We start from the raw sequence: 18,299 nt of genomic DNA on the forward strand, positions 1-18,299 counted from the left end.
CTGGCACAGATTATCTACTCAGCAAAGGTAGCAAAATGGGTGGTTGGAAAGAACTCATTTTAATCCTAATGTATTTTAGTGTCAATTTGAAAATTACTTAGTTACCAAATATATGATCTTTATATTCTTAGAATTGAGGTTAAAATAAAAGTAATAAAAATGTTCAATATGTGCATGGTGGAAATGGTGACTGGAAACATCCCAGCAAATATGAAGAAGGACACAACCCCAGCCACCTTTGACTTGCATGCATTTGTGTATTTTGTTTTCTATTTTTTGTGCTCCGTACTAAAGTTGTTTGCAATATCCCACTTTTCCCTATGATGCTAGAGTTCAATATTGTTCATAGCTAGAGCCGTTAGCCACAGCTCTTTTCACATGTTTTATAAAATGTGCTGTTTAAATGTTCTGGATTTTTTTTTTTTTTTAAGATTATTTCCATAGGAACATCATTCCTGAATTAGAATTAGCAATGACAGATTTTTACAGGATGTGCATACTTTCTTTTACTTTTTGTATTACTGGAGATTGAACTCAGTCATTTTACCACAGAGCTATATATCCCTAGCCTTTATTTTGACTCAGGGCCTTGTAGCAAGTTGATCTTGAATTTATATTCCTCCCCCCTCAGCTTCTCAAGTAGCTGGAATTACAGATATGTGTTGTGTACCTAGCTGGTTTGTACATATTCTTAAATTTGAGGCCTTTTTTCAAATTGCTACTAAAATTACTATGTCCAAATTCACTTCCAGGCAGTTCGACACCTTTTTTCATTTTATAACACTTAAACCATTAGGAGTTTAAGAATGTGAATGGAGGTTATTTTAGAAGCATTCTGTGTAAAAATGCTTTGCTATTATTTTCCCAAATTTCACATTTAAAAAAAAATTATAAGTGAACACAATACCTTTTGTCTTTAATGTGGTGCTGAGTATCAAACCCAGTTCCTTACCACGATAGGCAAGTGCTCTACCACTGAGCCACAACCCTATTTTTCACATAAGTCAAAATATTATTTTAAGGATTTTCATCTGGTGTCCTAATTCCTGCTTTTGCAAAGAAAATGTTCTTGATGAAGTCCCTAGGGGTTTTGTGTTAAAAAAAAAAAAAAAGTGACTTATAGACCTGAATCTAGCAATCTCAGGCCTCATTGGACTTCACAGGCCCACCTGACGAGCCAGCCTTTTCTCCAGTGTTGTGGGTTCTCCAATGGCACAACAAGGTAGGAGCATTGGCCTCTAATATACGAGTATAGGGCTATAAGTGGGTACTGTGGGAGGGGGTCCTGGAACACCCTGATTTTCACCATGCTCCAGATGTGCAGCAACAGTGCATCATGGGGAAGCAGAGATCCACAGGTTGTAAAGGAGCATTAGAGGAACTGATGGAATTCAATTCCAGGTGAGCCAGGTGAGGTTTGGGCTGCCATGAAAAAGACTTTCATTGGGCAGTGGGCTTTCAAGGAACCTGCTTTCAGTATTCATAAGGATGGGTTCCAGGAACTTTGGTAGAATTTGGAGTGGGGAACCTACAGTAACAAGTAGGCCTATCATTGGAAGGTCAATCATGCTAACATACGGGTTGATGTATGCCCTATGTTGTCTCATTTGCAGAATGGGTTGGTAAACCTGATCCACAATCTAAGTCTTCAGATGCATCAACTTTACCAGGAACTTAGAATCCCTCAAAGATGAAGAGCTGTAGTAAAAAGGATTTTACTGTTTTACACAGTGCTGGCAATGGAATCTAAAAATGTCCTATCACTGAGCTATATGCATAGGGCTTTATTTAATAAACAGGCTCTCCCCAAACAGGTCTCAACTTGGTCATAGTAAAAATATGAAGACAAGGTTTGCCTCACTTTCCAAATCCTGAAATAAAAGTTTGTCCACCCAGCTGAGCATGGTGGTGGTGGGAGTTCAAAGCCAGCCTTACCACTCTGCCTGTCTTTTCTAGTGTAAATGGGCTTGGGGTGTGGCTCAGTGGTTAAGTGCCCTTGCATTAAATCCCCAGTACCAGAAAAATGTTAATAGTCAATCCCAGTTGAAGTTTATTTTCATCAAAGATTCTGAGGAGCCTGATGTTATAAATTCGAATCAATTAGGATCATAGCATATGAAAAGGCCTTATGACATCTGTTGATTGGAATATCTCCCATATTACAGCTTAGTGGCAAGGGCACATAGCTAGGAAATGGTCTCTGTTGAAACGGGTGGTTATACTAGGAAGGCCTGGGGCCAGAGAAAACAGCAAAGAATATTTTCTGGAAGTGACCAGGGACACTGGATGGATACAGAGGGATGTGCTGGAGGAGTGGCATCAGCATTTTGAGAAGCTTAATGGAAGATCAGCCCAAGGATTCCACACATAGGTAGTGTTGGCCATCAGGGGTGGTAAACATGATTGTAGTAATGGCAGTGAGGGACCTTGATCATCCTGGATCTGTGGCAAAGGCTAGCAATGAGGACAACTAATGAAGGTATATCTTGGCTAAAATAGCCAAAGGAGAAGACTTTCTGGAAACTGACATCAACCATGTTTTTCTTGTGGTTGGTTTTATGTTCTTAGTACTGAGGATTGAAACACGCACTCTACCACTGAGCTACATCCTGAGGTCCCTGATGTCAGCCATTTTAGCAGAATCTTGTTCTATTTACAACCAGTTCTCAGACCCAAAGACCATGATCAGTTGAGGAAAGGCATGGCACCATTACAACTACACAATATTTTACTATATTTCTCTCCAGGGCCAGGGCAGAAGGAATGAATGATCTCAGTCTCTCGGGGCTGTTGGACATTGGGTCTAAGCATGAATATCGGGACCCATTATTCCCTGATGACCCCTTTGTTAGAGAACAATTCCAGAAAGGTAGAGTGGCCTTGGATTCTCTGGATGGATAACTGTGTCTCACAGATTTTATAGACCGTTATGATGTCAAAACCCAAGTGTGAGTGGGCAAGGGTACTCCAGAAAGCCAATCTCTCACTGGGTCCCCGGTTTGTGAAGAGTCACAATGGTAGGAAAGACCAAGAACAACCCAAATGGTTTTCCCCATCCAGGAAAGTAAATCAGCATTGTGCAACTTTTGAGGTTAGGAACATGTATAGAGACCAAAAAATTTCAATTTTTTTTCCTGCTGTATTGAACCAAAGCAGCACACATGCTAGGCAAGTGCTCTACCACTATATTCCCAGCCCTGCATCTTGCAACAATTTGTGGTAGGACATTTTGGATTTTGAAGAAAGATTGACACTTGAAAAACTGTTGCCCAATTGCCAGAAGGCTGCAAGAGTTCTGTCAGCTGCTCTGCCATCTGCTACAAATGACAGAGCAGGCCCTACCACAGAGGTACCTGTGTTCATAAATGATTCCAGCTGAGTACAGTGGCACATGCTATAATCCCGGAGACTCAGAGGCTGAGGCAGGTGATTCTCAGTTCAAGTCAAACCTGGGCAACTTAGTGAGATCCTGTCTCAAAAAAGTAAAAAGCTCAGTAGTTAAAGCAGCCCTTGGGTTCAATTCGTAGGACCAAAATATAAAGGAGAGGAGGCTGCAAATGAAGCTCAATGGTAGAGTACTCCTGGTACTACCAAAAAATAAGATGATTTTATGTGGTGACTGAGAAAGCTAAATAAACAGTTCAAATCCCAAGTGTCTGAATCAAGGCCACATCTTCTGCAGGAGAGAGCTAGTAGTTATTAAAAAATCAGCCCTTAGCCAGGCATAGTGGCATATGCCTGTAATTCCAGCAACTCCAAAGGTGGGAACAGGAGGACAAAAGTTCAAACCACCCTCAGCAACTTAATGAGACCCTGTCTCAAAGTTAAAAAAAAAAAGAAAGAAAGAAAGCTAGGGATGTAGCTTAGTGCTAAAACACCCTGGGTTCAATCTCCAGCAGCCACCCACTTAAAAAAAAAAAAAAAAAAAAATCAGCCCCTGAGTACTACTGAATTCATCAGAGCTGGGCCCAGTGCATGGGAGACCAAGTCACCCTGTAGTAAGACCAACTTCATGTGCCAGGTGCTGGCGGGTGCATTTATGTTTCCCAGTCTGGTTTAGAACTCCTGGACTCAAGCAATCCTCCTGCCTTAGTCTCCCAAGTAGCTAGGGTTACAGGCATATGCCCCTGTGTCCAGCTTATTTGTATTTTCTACATACAAAATCATATGACATTATGTAGCTCAATGATAGTGTTTGCCTGGCATGCAGGAACCCCTAGGCTTAATCCCCAGGACCACAGAATAAATAAAAATATCATTCACAAATAATGACAGTTTTGCCAGGCTCAGTGGCACCAGAGGCTGAGGCAGGAGGATTGCAAGTTCAAAGACAGCCTCAGCAAAAACGAGGTCCTAGGCAACTTAGTGAGACCCTGTCTCTAAATAAAAAACAAAATAAGGCTGGGGAGGTGGCTCAGTGGTTGAGTGCCCCTGAGTTTAATGCCCAGGACCCCCCAAAATAATAATACTGACAGTTTTATTAATTTCTTTTAATCCTTATGTATGGACATCATTCTGTCTATGCTTAGATTTGTTGCTATTTTAGCACTAGAAAATTTGATGCTAGCTGGCACGGTAGCCCAGACTTATAATCCTAGCATCAAGTTTTTGAGACAGGGTTTGGTCTCACTAAGTTGCTTAAGGTCTCACTAAATTCTGAGACTCGCCTTGAATTTGCAATTCTCCTGCCTCAGACTCCCAAGCCTCTGGAATTACAGGTATATCACTGCACAGACACCCAACCACAATTATATTTAGGTTTTCTTCTAATCATTTCAACATGTGTATCTTCTGTTTGTTTAAAAATGTCTATTTATGGCCGGATACAGTGGAACACACCTATAATCCCAGTGGTTCAGGAGGCTGAGGCAGAAGGATCTGGAGGCCAGACTCAGCAATTTATCGAGGCCTTAAGCAACTTATTTATTTTTAAATAAATAAAAAGTGCTGGGGATGTGGCTCAGTGGTTAAGCACCCCTGGATTCAATTCCTGATTCAAAAAATAAAAATGTCTTTTTCTGGCCAGGTGCTGTGGTACATGCCTATAATCTTAGCAACTCAGGAGGCTGAGGCAGGAAGATTGCAAATTCAAAGGCCCTACGCAATTTAGCAAGACCCTTTCTCAAAAAAGGCTGGGAATGTTGCTCGTGGTTAAGCACATCTGTGTTCAATGTTTTCAAAAATAAATATTCATACCAAAATCATTTTTTAAAATAAAATGTTTTTTTTTTTTGTTTGTTTTTTTGTTTTGTACTAGGGATTGAACTCAGGGGCACTGAACCACTCAGCCATATCCCCAGCCCTTCTTATTTTTTTCTTTTGAGACAGGATCTCACTAAGTTGCTTAGGGCCTTGCTTGCTAAATTGCTGAGACTGGCCTTGAACTTGCAATCCTCCTGGATACTTTTGATTATTAGACGTTATGTACATAAATTGTAGGCATGGGATAGCTATTAGAACCACATGATATTCTCATCTTTTGGAGAACTGGTGGAAGCAGTGCAACCAGAATATTTTTCCCTAACCAGGGATTGAATAACCACTGAGCCACATCCCCGGTGTTCCCACCCCCACCCCCCTACCCTTTATTTATTTATTTTTTTTATTTCTTATTTTGAAACAAGTCTTGCTAAATTGCTGAGGCTGGCCTTGAACTTACAATCCTTTTGCCTCAGCCTCCTGAATCACTGGGATTACAGGCATAAGCCATCTAGCCTGGCACCAGATTTTTTAAAAAAAATTACCCTGAGAATTTGAAAACCTCAAAATAACCAATATGTACTTAATGGAAATCACAAAACTGCGATCTGAGAATGGCAAACACATGAGCCAAAACTCAAGAGAATTCATTCTGCAAATGAAAAATTGTAATTTACACTCTGGTAGGAGTGGGGGACCATAGCAACAAATAAATGGAATAGTTTGGGCTATGTACAAAGAGACGTCAACAGTGGTTGGAAGGATGACTTTGGTGCTGAAGTTTTAGAGATTCAGAGAAACCGACTGAGACGGTCCAAAGGATGGGAATTGGTGATCTAGAAAGCCTGGGGGGTTGGGGAAATGTGCAGCAGAGGGACTAAAGTACCCCCGTGCCTTAAGGCTACACTGGGAGGCATGGTGAGAGTACAGAAGGTAAAATTGGAGCTCTAATGATGAGGCCTGTTGAGCCTATAGGGGATTGATAACAGGTGTGCACCACAACACCCGACTGAATTATTTTATATATATAAAATAAATAAAGCACATTTTGAGCAGAGTTGATATGACCTTGCCTTATGAACATTCTTCCACTTGCTGAGTTGGGACTTAAGTGATTCCTCTATAGAGCCAGGCACAGGACTTAATCAGAGAACCCTGAGACATCCTGTTTATCATCTCTCATGTTAACTGCTAACCCTCACTTCTTATCCTGCGTTTATAGTCTTAAAAAATAATAATAATAATGAGAGTAGGATTCTGCAACCTTCTGGGAAACAGAACAGTGTTCTCAAGCCAATGATCTTAGAATAAACCTTAAAACTGTTTTTCTTTAGTTTCTTACATAAGACCCTTATTTCTAAAGCACTTTCCTGGACTACTTAACAATAGAAATGAACAAACTATTGATTCACACCACAACTTGGAGGGAATTCTAGAGAATTATGCTCAGTAAAAAAAGCTAATCTTAAAAGGACACATATTGCCAAGTGTGATGGTGCAAGTCCATAATCCCAGCTACTAAGGAGGCTGAGGCAGGGGGATCACAATTTCAAGGCCCCTTCAGCAATTTAGCAAGACCTTGTCTCAAAATAAAATTTAAAAGGGTTGGGATGTAGCTCAGTGGTAGTGTGCCCCAGTTTAATTCCCAGTACTGCAAACAAAACAAAAAACATACTATGTGATTCTATTTATATAACATCTCTCTCCATTCTTTCCTTTCCTCCCTCCCTCCTTCCTTTCTTTCCTTTTCTTCTTTCTTTCCTTGCTTCCAGTCCTGGGAATGGATCCCAGGGCCCACTGAGCTACATCCCCAGCCCCATTTATATAACATCCATGAAATAATAAGATTATAGACATAAAGAACAGGTTACTAATTGACAGGGGTTAAGCCTGGGGTTTTGATAGGGAGGGGGGGTAAATATGACTATATTTTTATTTTATTTTATTTTGGTACTAGGAATTGAACCCAGTGGTGCTTAACCATTGAGCAACTTCTCCAGCACCATATATATATGTTTTAGGACCTCGCTAAATTGCTGACACTGGCTTTGAATTTGTGGTCCTCCTGCCTTAGCCTCCTGAACCACTGCGATTACAGGCATGTGCTACCACGCCCAGCATAAGTGTGACTCTAAAAGGTTGGCATGAGGGATCCCTCTGATTTGTGGTGGTTGCTACACAAATCTACACATAAACTGCACAGAACTAAACATACTTACACATACAAAAGAATGAGGTAAAACTGGTATAGTTTCAATAAGGTTAGTTGGTGTATCCTGGTGTTTGGTGTGAGGGATTGAACCCAGAGGAACTTTTATTACTGAACTACATCTCCAACACTTTCTAAAAATTTTTATTTTGAAAAAGGGTCTTGTTAAGTTGCCAGTGTTGTTTTCAGACTTGTAATCCTTCTGCCTCAGCCTCCCGAGGTGCTGGGATTACAGGCCTGTACCACTGTGCCTAGTCTGTATCTTGGTTTTGATAGTGTACTCTAGTTATGCAAGAAGTTTCCAGGGCTAGGAGTACTTCTCTGCATTATTTTTTACAAGTTCATGTAAGTATCTAATTATCTCAAAATAAATGCAAAGTTTTTGTTTAATTGAAAAAATAGCACAGGAACAAAAATAACAGATCTAATTAAAAGATTAGGAAGTCCAGAATTTGATATTTATTTTCTTATGCATTATTTATTTATCTATTTTTGGTACTGGGGATTGAACCCATCCAGGTTCAATCTGAGCCACATCTCTAGCTCTTTTTATATTTTATTTTGAGACAGAGTCTCACTGAGTTGCTTAGAGCCTTGATAAGTTGCTGAGGCTGACTTTGAATTTAGGATCTTTCTGCCTCAGCCTCCTGAGCCACTGGGATTACAGGCGTGTGCCACTGCACCCAGCTATTTATTAATCTTTGTGATATTGAGGATTGATACCCAGGCCTCATGTATGCCAGGCAAGTGCTATACCCCTAGCTTTGTATATAAATATAAATAAATTCTATTATACAGTAATCAGAAAAAAAAAATCCTTTTCTCAATTGTCACCTTTGAGTTCTGTCATAGCCTGAATTCTGGTCGCCAACTCACATGTAAAAGAGAGAGGAAATGCTCTCAAAGACTAGTAAGCTTTTAGCCTTGATTATTTCTTGATGGTAGGTCAGGAATTGGTTTATCTTCTGAGTGATATGTCTTTGTAAATGCCTATAAAAATCGTGAAAGACCAATAATAAATCAAGATAAAAATAAATAATAGATAATAAAGTATCCAAAAATAAGATTTGTTTAATTATAAAAGAGGGAGCTCAAAAAAAAAAAAAAGGCAAGCTTCCCCAGAGCTCAGGAACAGACTGCTGAGAGCTAAACCAAACAGTTTTCTATGAAAGTTTTTTTTTTAAATAAACTTATTGACCAACAAGCTTATTAACCAAGCAGCAAAAGATTAATTAAACACATATTAAAATAAGAAATATATAATCACCTAGTAGGCCCAGCTACTGGGCTCTCTCTGGGACAGTATAAATGTCAGAAACAACCCAGTCCTTCAGAAACATAGCTCAGAAGCTATGGGTTGGAGGCTATCTGTGTACTTCATCTGCCTGTGAGAATTCTGAGTGCTTCAGTATCCCCTTATGAACAGCAAGGAAAATAGAGTCCCTATCTCATAAGTTACTGGGAAAACTGAATTAGCATGCACAAAGTGTTTATAACAGTATCTGTCACATAATAAGTGCTGAATATAGTGGAAGTTATTCTTTACCTTTTCTTTCTCCTGGGCAGCCCTTCATCTAGGAGAAGATGAGCCCAGGGAGTAATCTCACAAAGAGAAACCTGGAGAGAGATGCCTCTAATCTCATGGCTACATATTTCACTCCTTACTCCAAGGAGGGAAACATAAAAGCTTGTTTCCCTAGGGATTCAGCAGCCCAATCCCATGGCCCTCCCCTGTCCATCCATATGGCCCGCCCTTGTCCATCCATATGGCGCTAACACTGACTTCACCCTGCATCTTCTCGTACCACCAGCACACTGCCTCCCGGCACAGTATCACACACCATGATTAACCCAATCTCCCTGATATCCCCTTCACAGGTGTCATATTTGACAATGTAAGGATAAGCCTGCAATTGGTCACTGGTCAGGTTTATTGACTAATGGTGATAAGGGGGCTACACACAGGGCACTGTGTGACTTCTAGCCTAGAGTAGTTTCTTAAAGAAATGGAACAATTGTGGGATTTAGATTTCGAGTGACATTTATAAAAATAAAGCACGAAGCCAAAGCAGGATTGGATGTAACAGGTCTCCACTACCATGAAGCCCAGCAGGAACAACCTGAAGATGCATGTGGAATACCATATCCAGCAACCTGTCCCCCCATGCTAGATGCTCTGGTTGGAAATGGAGGCTGCATCTCATGTCAGTGACAAGTGCACCAAGCAAGGGTGGGGTTTCATTTTAACAGGATTTCATACAGTAGAGCTTCTCAAGGTTTGTTGATTGTGGTGATCCAGGTTTCTCCGAGTCAGAGTGCCATGCTGTTTCCTTTCACCTTGACAGGCTGGTTCCCTCCTGTTAACCCAGACTTGGATCAGGCAGAGCTTTTTTTTCCCTCCTCCTTTCTCTCTTTTTTTTTTTTTTAAATATTTATTTTTTAGTTTTCGACGGACACAACATCTTTGTTTGTATGTGGTGCTGAGGATCGAACCTGGGCCGCACGCATGCCAGGCAAGCGCGCCACCGCTCGAGCCACATCCCCAGCCCCCCTCCTCCTTTCTCAGAAGCCATCCATCACACCAACATTCTCCTGAGTCTAAAGAGGAGAGGAACTCTTGCACCACTCCCTCTAAGATTGAAGGGTGGGCTTGGAAGCCACCTTGAGTGGGCTCTACTGGGATGGCCTCCCCATGAGGGCCCATCAATCCTCCTGCTCCAGCCCTCCCACAGGGCTCTGCTGCATAGCTAGCGGCCCTCTGTGTGCCTGAGAAAGGTGCTCCCTGCAGCGCTGCACCGCACCTGCCTCCCTTTTGATTTTATCACCTGCATTCCAGTCACACTGCCTTTTTTCTACTCCTGAGAATCAGCGAGGTCATCATGCCCTCCAGTAGTTTGCATGCACAAACTCTATGAAGGTGGTTTGTGTGGCTCCTCTAACCTTTCACCTCTGAGGACTCAGCTCCTGTGTCACCTCTTGGCTGGAAAACTGGTCCACCACAGAGCTTATCCCCGCTCCCGCTGCAAATGCTGGGATCCTGCAGGCTTTATGGGGCCAGCAGGGCAACGGGGAGAGCTTGCCCAGGTCCTCAGGCCTTTTGTCCACTGGACCTGGACCTGCCTGGGCCACTACAGCATGTCAAATGGCATGTCGAGAATGCATGACTGGCAGGCACTTCCACACACCTCCTGGTGGAGGAAGACAAAATGAGGCCTTCAGGGAGCAGGCTTTGGATATACCAAGGAACTCAGATTTGCATAGATGACTTTTGTTTCTAAAGTGCATCACGCATGGCTTTTTGGCATGGAGTTCTTTGTGAGGTCTCTCAGGAAATTGGGGATGGGTATATCATGTGTTGGTATAGGGGAATACAGGGTTTTCCTGGGGTGGACAGGTCAATGAAGGAATTGCTGCATTTCCTGGGCTGTGCCAGCTAGAGAGTGCTCATTGAATAAGGGTAAGCCACTGAGGGTCATTCTAGGTTACAGGACTTCTAGTGTTTCTAGGCAAGGGGTGAAAAGTATAAAGTTTTTTGATAAAAACATTGTGGTTTTTCATGTGGTGCATGGATCCCTATGGGGCTGGCTAGAATGGGAGATATGGTATATATTGGGGAAGGGGTTCAACAATGGGAAGGGTCTCAAAATCTTTCTACGAGTGGGCCTCCAGACACATAGGAGGCTAAAAGGAGCAATCTGCAGGATGCCCCCTGCCATTTCCTCCCAGACCTAGAGAGGATCACAAGATCGCTTGAGGGTGAAAACCAATTTAATTTATAAATACATTTTGGACAGCCCCCTGATCAGAAGGGCACCTAACAGCCCATCCTGGAAGAGAGACCATTCCAGAGGGTAAGGCCTCCAGTGGGGAGACAGGAGCAGCCACTGGCAAAGGCTGAGATCATGAGGAGTCCCTCCAAGCTGGTCCTGCGCTCAGCAAGTATTGGCAGAGCCTGCAAAGAGTTGGGACCGGCCTCAGAGATGCATCCCTATGCAGTCACCCCTTCCCTCTCCCAACTCCTCAGAAGCCCAGCTCACCTGGAGTGATGAGTGGAGTGGTTTTTTCAGGTAAGGGACTAGAGAAAGGATGTAACCAGATTAGCATCAGGTTAGCTTTGAGGATCTTCTATCTTCCTTCCCCAGGACTCCTGGTTTCCCTCCCTCTGGGGGCACACCTTGCTTGCTGCATGGCCCCTTCTACAATGAGCAGAGCTTTCTCTGATTTGGGGCCCCTTGGGTAAATTATTTATCAATAACAAATCCCACTGTAATCTCAGTGAGTAACCTCCAGGCTGCTTCCCAGGCCTTACTACTTTACCACCTAATAAGTCTGCTCATAAAAAAAGAAAAAAAGAAAAAGAAAAAGAAAGAAAGAAAGAAAGAAAGAAAAGTAAAGAAAAGAAAAGAAATAAGTCTGCTCAGCAGGAAGTGCACACAGTAGTGTCCCTGTCTCACCTGGGGGTCTGATTGCACTTGCATTTGCATTTGCCACCTAGGAGAGGAAGAGCCAGTGTGAGAGCCAGCTGGAGTCAGTTCCCCCCAACTCTCCCACTCTGACAGCCCCACCACTCACTCAGGGCCATGGCACATCCAGCGACACAGAAGAGACCTGCGAAGATCAGCCCACCCAGCTGCAGGCTTTCCCAGTCTGAGGTGGAGATAGTTAGGAGAGGACAAAGAATGAGCTCACATCAACCTGTGGACTCACATTCATTCAGAAGATATTTATGGGGATGGGGGTGTGGTTCAGTTGTAGAGCACATGTGGGAGGTTCTGGGTTCATTCCCCAGCCAAAAAGAAAGAAAAAAGGTGTTTATAAGCACTTGCTTGGGTGGAGTACTATAAATAAATGCCTGCCCACCCGGCACTTACATTCCAGGCAATGAAAAGATATGAAACCAGTAGATAGTACATCATGTAGTATTTGATGAGGTCAAACACTATGAGGAAGCCAGGCTTGGTGGCACATGCCTGTAATCCCAGCCACTCTGGAGGCTGAGGTGGGAGAATCACTAAGTTCAAGGTCAGCCTCAGCAACTTAGTGAGGCCCTGAGCAACTCTCACAAAAAACAGGTTGAATCTACCGCCCCGCTTTGCCTACACTGGTCTCCACACCACCCTTTGCCAACTTGTCTGGCAAAGAGGCCCAGGATAGAAAAAGGGTGGGGGATATCAGCTCTTACCATAGTAGAAGGGACTATCTTTATCTGCAGGAAAAAGAAAATAAAGAAAGAATAAAGGCCAGAACCAGGAGACAGGATGTGGGGTCTCAGAGGGGAAACACATGGGGCAGAATGGGCATGCAGCTGGGGGCCTCACTCACCGAACAGCATGTTGGCTCTCAAGACAGGCAGGCCTGGATGGGAAAAGGAGAGGAAGTGACACTGGTGTCCAAATAGGTCAGTTGGGGAGGTGATTCTGGAACCACCAGATGCATTTTTATACCTTCTCCAGCTCCAACACTCCTGGGATTTTGCTTTCCACCCTGAATCCTTCACCATACCCATCCCCCCACACACACACACCCACAGGCTTCCTATTTCTCAGCCTTCCTGCTATTCTTTCTTGCATTCTATCTTATTCTTTTCTTTTGTGTGTGTTGAGGGGTTACCAGGGATTGAATTCAGAGGCACTAGACGACAAAGCCACATCCCCAGGCCTATTTTTTATTTTATTTAGAGACAGGGTCTCCCTGAGTTGCTTAGCACCTCACTTTTGCTGAGGCTGGTTTTCAACTCGCCATCCTCCTGCCTTAACCTCCCTAGCTGCTGGGATTACAGGCGTGTGCCGCCACACCGGGCCTTCTTTCTTGCATTCTGAATGAGATAACTTGTTGGTACCTGTTTAACCTTTCCTGGGAAGCTTTCTGCCAGAAACAGGTGACTTTTCTGCCTTCTCAAAAAAACAGGACATGCCTTTCTTTTTTTTTTTTTTTTTTTATTCTGGGGATTGAACCTAGGGCCATTTTACCATTGAGCTACACCTCCAACCCTTTTTATGTTTTATTTTGAGACAGGGTCTCACTAAGTTGCTTTGGGCCTCACTAAGTTGCTAAGGCTGATCTCCAACTTGCAATCCTCCTACCTCAACCTCTGGAATTGCTAGGATTACAGGCATGTACCACCATGTCCAGCCAGGGCATGCCTTTCTGTTTGTGCCACAGATAGTCAATTTTCCACAGTTCAATGACTCAGGAACCATTAGAACAATTTTGAGAGTCCACATTCCACCATACTAAAATATCCTTCAGTTGACAGTTTAAATGTAAACACATTTATTGGACACCTACCCTCCTTTTAGGAGAGGCTGTCTGATCTTTACTGCCTTGGTCAGTGAGTAAGATGACTAGACAACTATGTCAAGAGGCTGAGAGGACTTACCTGCCAGCACCAAGAGAAAGGCCCAGGTCACTCTTTCCATGTCACAACTTGTAAGGCAGTACTGCAGGGTGAGACACACGGGGAGAAAGAGGTGGTTTGGGGTCCACAATCCAAAATCTGCCCAAGGCTCATTGTGTAACCCATTAGCAAGAGGGGGCAAGCGAAGGGCAGAGCCCCGTTGTGAGAGTAGGATACAAACCTGGACAAAAGCACCTGCTTATAGGGTGATTCTGGGCTATTTTGTTTTCTCATCTAGACTGCCTAGAGGAGTTATGTGGATTGGTTAATTCTAGTTAAGCACTCAGAGCAGTGCCTGTACATAGTAAGGACTATAGAAGGCTTTTGAGGAGATAAGATATTTACAGCACCTTTCTTCCCATTAGAAAGATATTATCATTATCTCCCTTTCCAGAAGGGAAAAAAAAGGGTGGGGGGATTCAGAAAGGGGAAACAAGATGCCCAAGATCAGGTGGCTGTTCTTCCAAGTCAGGGTTGGAGGGTGCTGACTATCAGACCCTGGCTATTCACAAGGGTCTGAGCTGGGGTGGCCAAACTCTGGAACTCTCTGGCTGAGTTCCCAGACAGCCCTAGAATCCCAGCACCTAGGGCAAAAGGGCAAAAAGGAGTGAGCCACTCATCTCTGAGGAAAAGGGACTGCTGCAGTGAGGACCTCCTCTTTCAGCCAACCCCCCATCTCTGCTCCAGGCAGCCCTAGATTCCACTCTCAGGATGTAGATGATATCGTCTAGAAAGATCCACTGAGGGTGGGACACTGATCCTTCTCAGGCAGGTAGTTGCTACCCACAATCCCATTTATTTGTCTCTAAGGTGGCTGAGTCCTTGAGATAAAGCCCTTCCCAGCTTTCTGCATATTGTTAGCCACCGGCAGGCTCGTGTCACAGGCTCAGTTCTGAAGCCACTGTTATTATCTGCTATGCCCAGCTTTGGCCTCCTAATGAGATCACAGATCCCAGGCCAGCTGGCTGGGCTTGAGTCCTCTCTGAGCCACTTACCAGTTTTGTGACTCAGCAAGTTGCTTCTCTGGGCTTCAGGGTCCTGTAAATAATAGCAACCTTGTAAGTTATAACGATGGAATGAAATGAACTACTATTTGTCTAGCCTAAGAAATATGCCTAGCGCTGAAAACCTGTTATAATACATATATATGTAAACAAACATGTGGGTCCTTTCACTCTAGGAGGAGGTACTATTGGCATGGCTTCTGAATGCAGTAGGTGGGAGTGCATTACATGCTAGGCCAGTCTGAGAATCTGGCTTTCTTTTGCCCTTCGTTGGCCTCTCCCCCCACCCTTTTCTGCCAAAGTTTCTGAACTTTTAGGCTCTTATCTCCAGTTCATATATTCTTCAGCCAAAGGCTGGCTCCTCTTTCCTCCAGCCTCCAACCCATCATCCAGACAGCGATCACAAAGTAAGACGCCTCAAGCTCCAGGAGGCTGCTACAGCCTCCGACCTCAAAACCTCTAAGCTCTATACCATAACTCAAATTCCTGGCGCACCCCCCATCCCTTATGAACATGGGTCCCAGGTCATCCCCCCTCCACCTAGCAGCTTCAAAATCCTAGCAAGTGCTTGCTCACCCGAGAGCTCACCTGAGCCAGGTGCACAGAGTTCTGAGGAGCCTGCTGGGCTATGGACAGCCCAGGTGGGTTCCGGCTCTTTAAACCCAGGGGCCCCGCCCAGGGCAACACACCAGCAGGCTGGAGGGAACTGGTCAGACTCCTTGGATTCCTGCAGCCACCCCTCCCCATGTGCTAATCTTAAGGAGACAGCTCACCTGCCACACCCAGAGCACGGCCATCTGGGGTCCCAGGCCTGCTCAGAGCTGAGGTATGAGGGGGAAAGGGAGAGGGATGGGCTAGGACTCAGACCCTCTCTGGAGGATTCAGCTTCCTTAATTCACCTAAATTCTAAAAGATGGTCCAGGGGGGTGTGATTGAGGGGACAGACAGGTGTTGCCATGGGGTGGGGGGTTCCAAGGCTTCTGTGTGTGGGTGTCCTGGGGACAGTAGAGTGGTTGAGAAGTTGAGAACTGGTCTTGAGGCTCCATTTGCTCAGTGGACTCATTGCTTTTACTTGAACTGGGTGTTCGTGGATGGAGAGGGCTGGGGCTGACGGATACTCCTTGAATTGCTTCCCCTCTGACCAGGCCCTCATAACATATGACTCTGGTCATAATCAGAAACTGCCTACCTCACAGAGGTGGGGTGGAGTTGGGCGGAGGGGGGTGCAGTACCAGGAGGAAGACAGTTGGCTCTATTTGTTGCTGGCCAAACTCACCCTGTCACACACATGCCTTTAGATGACCTCATCAGGCCTCTGTTCTGCTGTTCTTCCTACCTGATTCTTCTTTGCCAAATGAGGGACAATTTATCTAAAAGGTAAAGGGGATGGCTGAAAAGGAAGTGGAGGTCTCTGGCCTGGACTTGCTGGGAAAGGCCAGATGGGTAAGTTGTTGGTAGAAGTTGGAGAGGGGATGCTCTCCACTCCACTAGGACAGAACTGGGACAGAACACAGAGACTCTATGAGTAGAACACTCTACCAGGCCATTGACCCAGAGTTGGGGGAGGGGTTGGGAGGGGCAGGCACACTCTGAAAGTAGAGATGCCAGGTAGGAGGAACCCCAGACCCACCGTCTACATGATTCCTCCAGGAGATTCATCAGACTCTGCACAGAATCAAGCAAGCTGGAGGGCTGACATTACTTCTCCCTGTGTTTACTGGGGACTGAGAGAGTTGCCATCAATGAGAGGGCTCAGGGCGGGCACAGGGCAAGGGAAGGTAGGGGAAGTTGGGAATAGAGAATTGGGCTTGGTAAGGTATCCTTGGGAACTAAGTGGCTGAGAAACCTTTGGGCTCGGTAGAAAGCATCTCTCATTCAGAGACATGGGGTTCTCTGTCTCCCTGGGAGGCCCCCAGCAGGATGGGGACAGATGGGGATTTCTCCTGGGCACTGTCTATGACCTCTGCCCAAGATTTCATGACCAAGGGTATGGAAAAAACAGGCACACTTTCTACCTAAGCATGCAGTCTCTGCAAAGACTGAAGCAATTCTGTGCATACTAACTTGAAAATATCCCCCAGACTGACATGGTGACGCATGCCTGTAAGCCCAGTGTCTTAGGAGGTTGAGGCAGGAGGATGGTGAGTTCAAAACCAGCCTCAGCAAAAGCAAGGCACTAAGCAACTTAGTGAGACCCTGTCTCTAAATAAAATAAAATTAAAAAAGGGGCTGGGGCTGTGGTTCAGTAGTTGAATGCCCCTGAGTTCAATCCCTGGTACCGGTACCCCACCCCCACCAAAAATTTCTCAGACATGTTTATAATTGAAAAAAAGCATAGATCAGTCTGAATAGGATGCTGGCACACTTGTGGAAAAAATTATGAAATGTCCATAAATGCTCCAATCTGCCGGGACTCAGAAGCTGCAGGTGGCAGGGCTTCCTGGGCAAGAAGTCCAACAGCTGAGGCACAGGTAGAGGGGGCACTCTCAACTGGCCCTTCTGTGCCTACCACATGTGTTCAGAAACAGAAGTACACACACTAGTTAAGGGCAAACTTTGTGGGCCAGGCCTGCTGTGGCTGCTGCTGCCTTCATGACCTGTGCCCCTGTGTGCTCCTCCACTCTGGGCATAGTATAGAGGTGTCCAAACAGTCTCTGAGAGTTTGGTACTTACTCAGCCCAGCTCTTTCCTTGAGCTTATTTCACATAATATTTCATGTGTATCTCATGGCTCACAAGTGTCCTATGAGGTACATATTCTAATTATTCCCACTTTATGGGTAAGAAAATTAAGGAGTCTAGGGTGATGTCAGGACCGTACCTCAGCAGTTATGACAGTGACACTTTCACCTGTTATCACCTATGGCAGCTGCCTTGCTGTGCTTTTGGCCTTTCTGGGCACCAGTCTCCTGAAGAGTGGATCTGAGCCTTCTTGGCACTGACATTCTAGGTGTCTGTCTCCTGCTCTTTCTTTTTTCACATCTCTGGGTGTTCCCTGACATTCTCCCCAAGTGTGGGAAGTAGAGTTTGGTAGCTTTGAAGTAGTAAGAGTTTGAACCTGAGACCCGTCTTCCAAGATGTGTGACACTGGAGGGGGGTTCAACCTCTCTGGGTCTCTGTGTTTATTTTATTTTTTTCATATGAGGGATTGAACCCAGGGGCACTTAACCACTGAGCCACATTCCTAGCCCTTCTTATTTCTTCTTTTGAGACAAAGTCTCACTAAGTTGCTGAGGCTGATTTTGAGCTTATGATCCTCCTGCCTCAGCTTCTTGAGTTACTGGAATTACAGGCATGCACCACCATGCCCTGCTGGGTCTCTGTGTTTAAATTTATTAAGGGAGAATAGTAAGGGGGGGCTAGAGATATAACTCAGTGGTAGAGCTGTTGCTTGGCATGCAGGAGGCCCTGGGTTCAACACCTAGCACTGTTTAAAAACAAAAACAAAAACAAACAAACAAACAAACAAAAAAAAAAAAAAAAAAGAAAAA

General features: G+C 44.5%; 1 protein-coding gene across 4 annotated transcripts; it reads right to left on the bottom strand.

Annotated features, from left to right (window-relative positions):
- Positions 1 to 9,436: 9,436 nt before the first annotated feature.
- On the bottom strand, positions 9,437 to 15,521 carry Fxyd4 (FXYD domain containing ion transport regulator 4). Of its 4 annotated transcripts, none has more exons than XM_048807551.1 (9): positions 15,398 to 15,521; positions 14,797 to 14,843; positions 13,788 to 13,848; positions 12,731 to 12,763; positions 12,591 to 12,614; positions 11,981 to 12,055; positions 11,863 to 11,899; positions 11,446 to 11,483; positions 9,437 to 9,765 (listed from the first exon to the last, which is right to left on the bottom strand). In XM_048807551.1, the coding sequence occupies exons 3-9, from the start codon at positions 13,825 to 13,827 to the stop codon at positions 9,719 to 9,721; spliced, it is 294 nt and encodes a 97-aa protein (XP_048663508.1). In that variant the 5' UTR covers positions 13,828 to 13,848; positions 14,797 to 14,843; positions 15,398 to 15,521; the 3' UTR covers positions 9,437 to 9,718. The 4 variants fall into 4 exon arrangements, with proteins under 4 accessions (XP_048663508.1, XP_048663506.1, XP_048663507.1 ...); XM_048807549.1 differs by having other exon boundaries at positions 14,801 to 14,843; positions 15,398 to 15,515; XM_048807550.1 differs by having other exon boundaries at positions 14,801 to 14,843; positions 15,386 to 15,456.
- Positions 15,522 to 18,299: the final 2,778 nt, after the last annotated feature.

Source organism: Marmota marmota, unplaced genomic scaffold (genome assembly GCF_001458135.2).
Source record: "Marmota marmota marmota unplaced genomic scaffold, marMar, whole genome shotgun sequence".
NCBI lineage: Eukaryota > Metazoa > Chordata > Mammalia > Rodentia > Sciuridae > Marmota > Marmota marmota.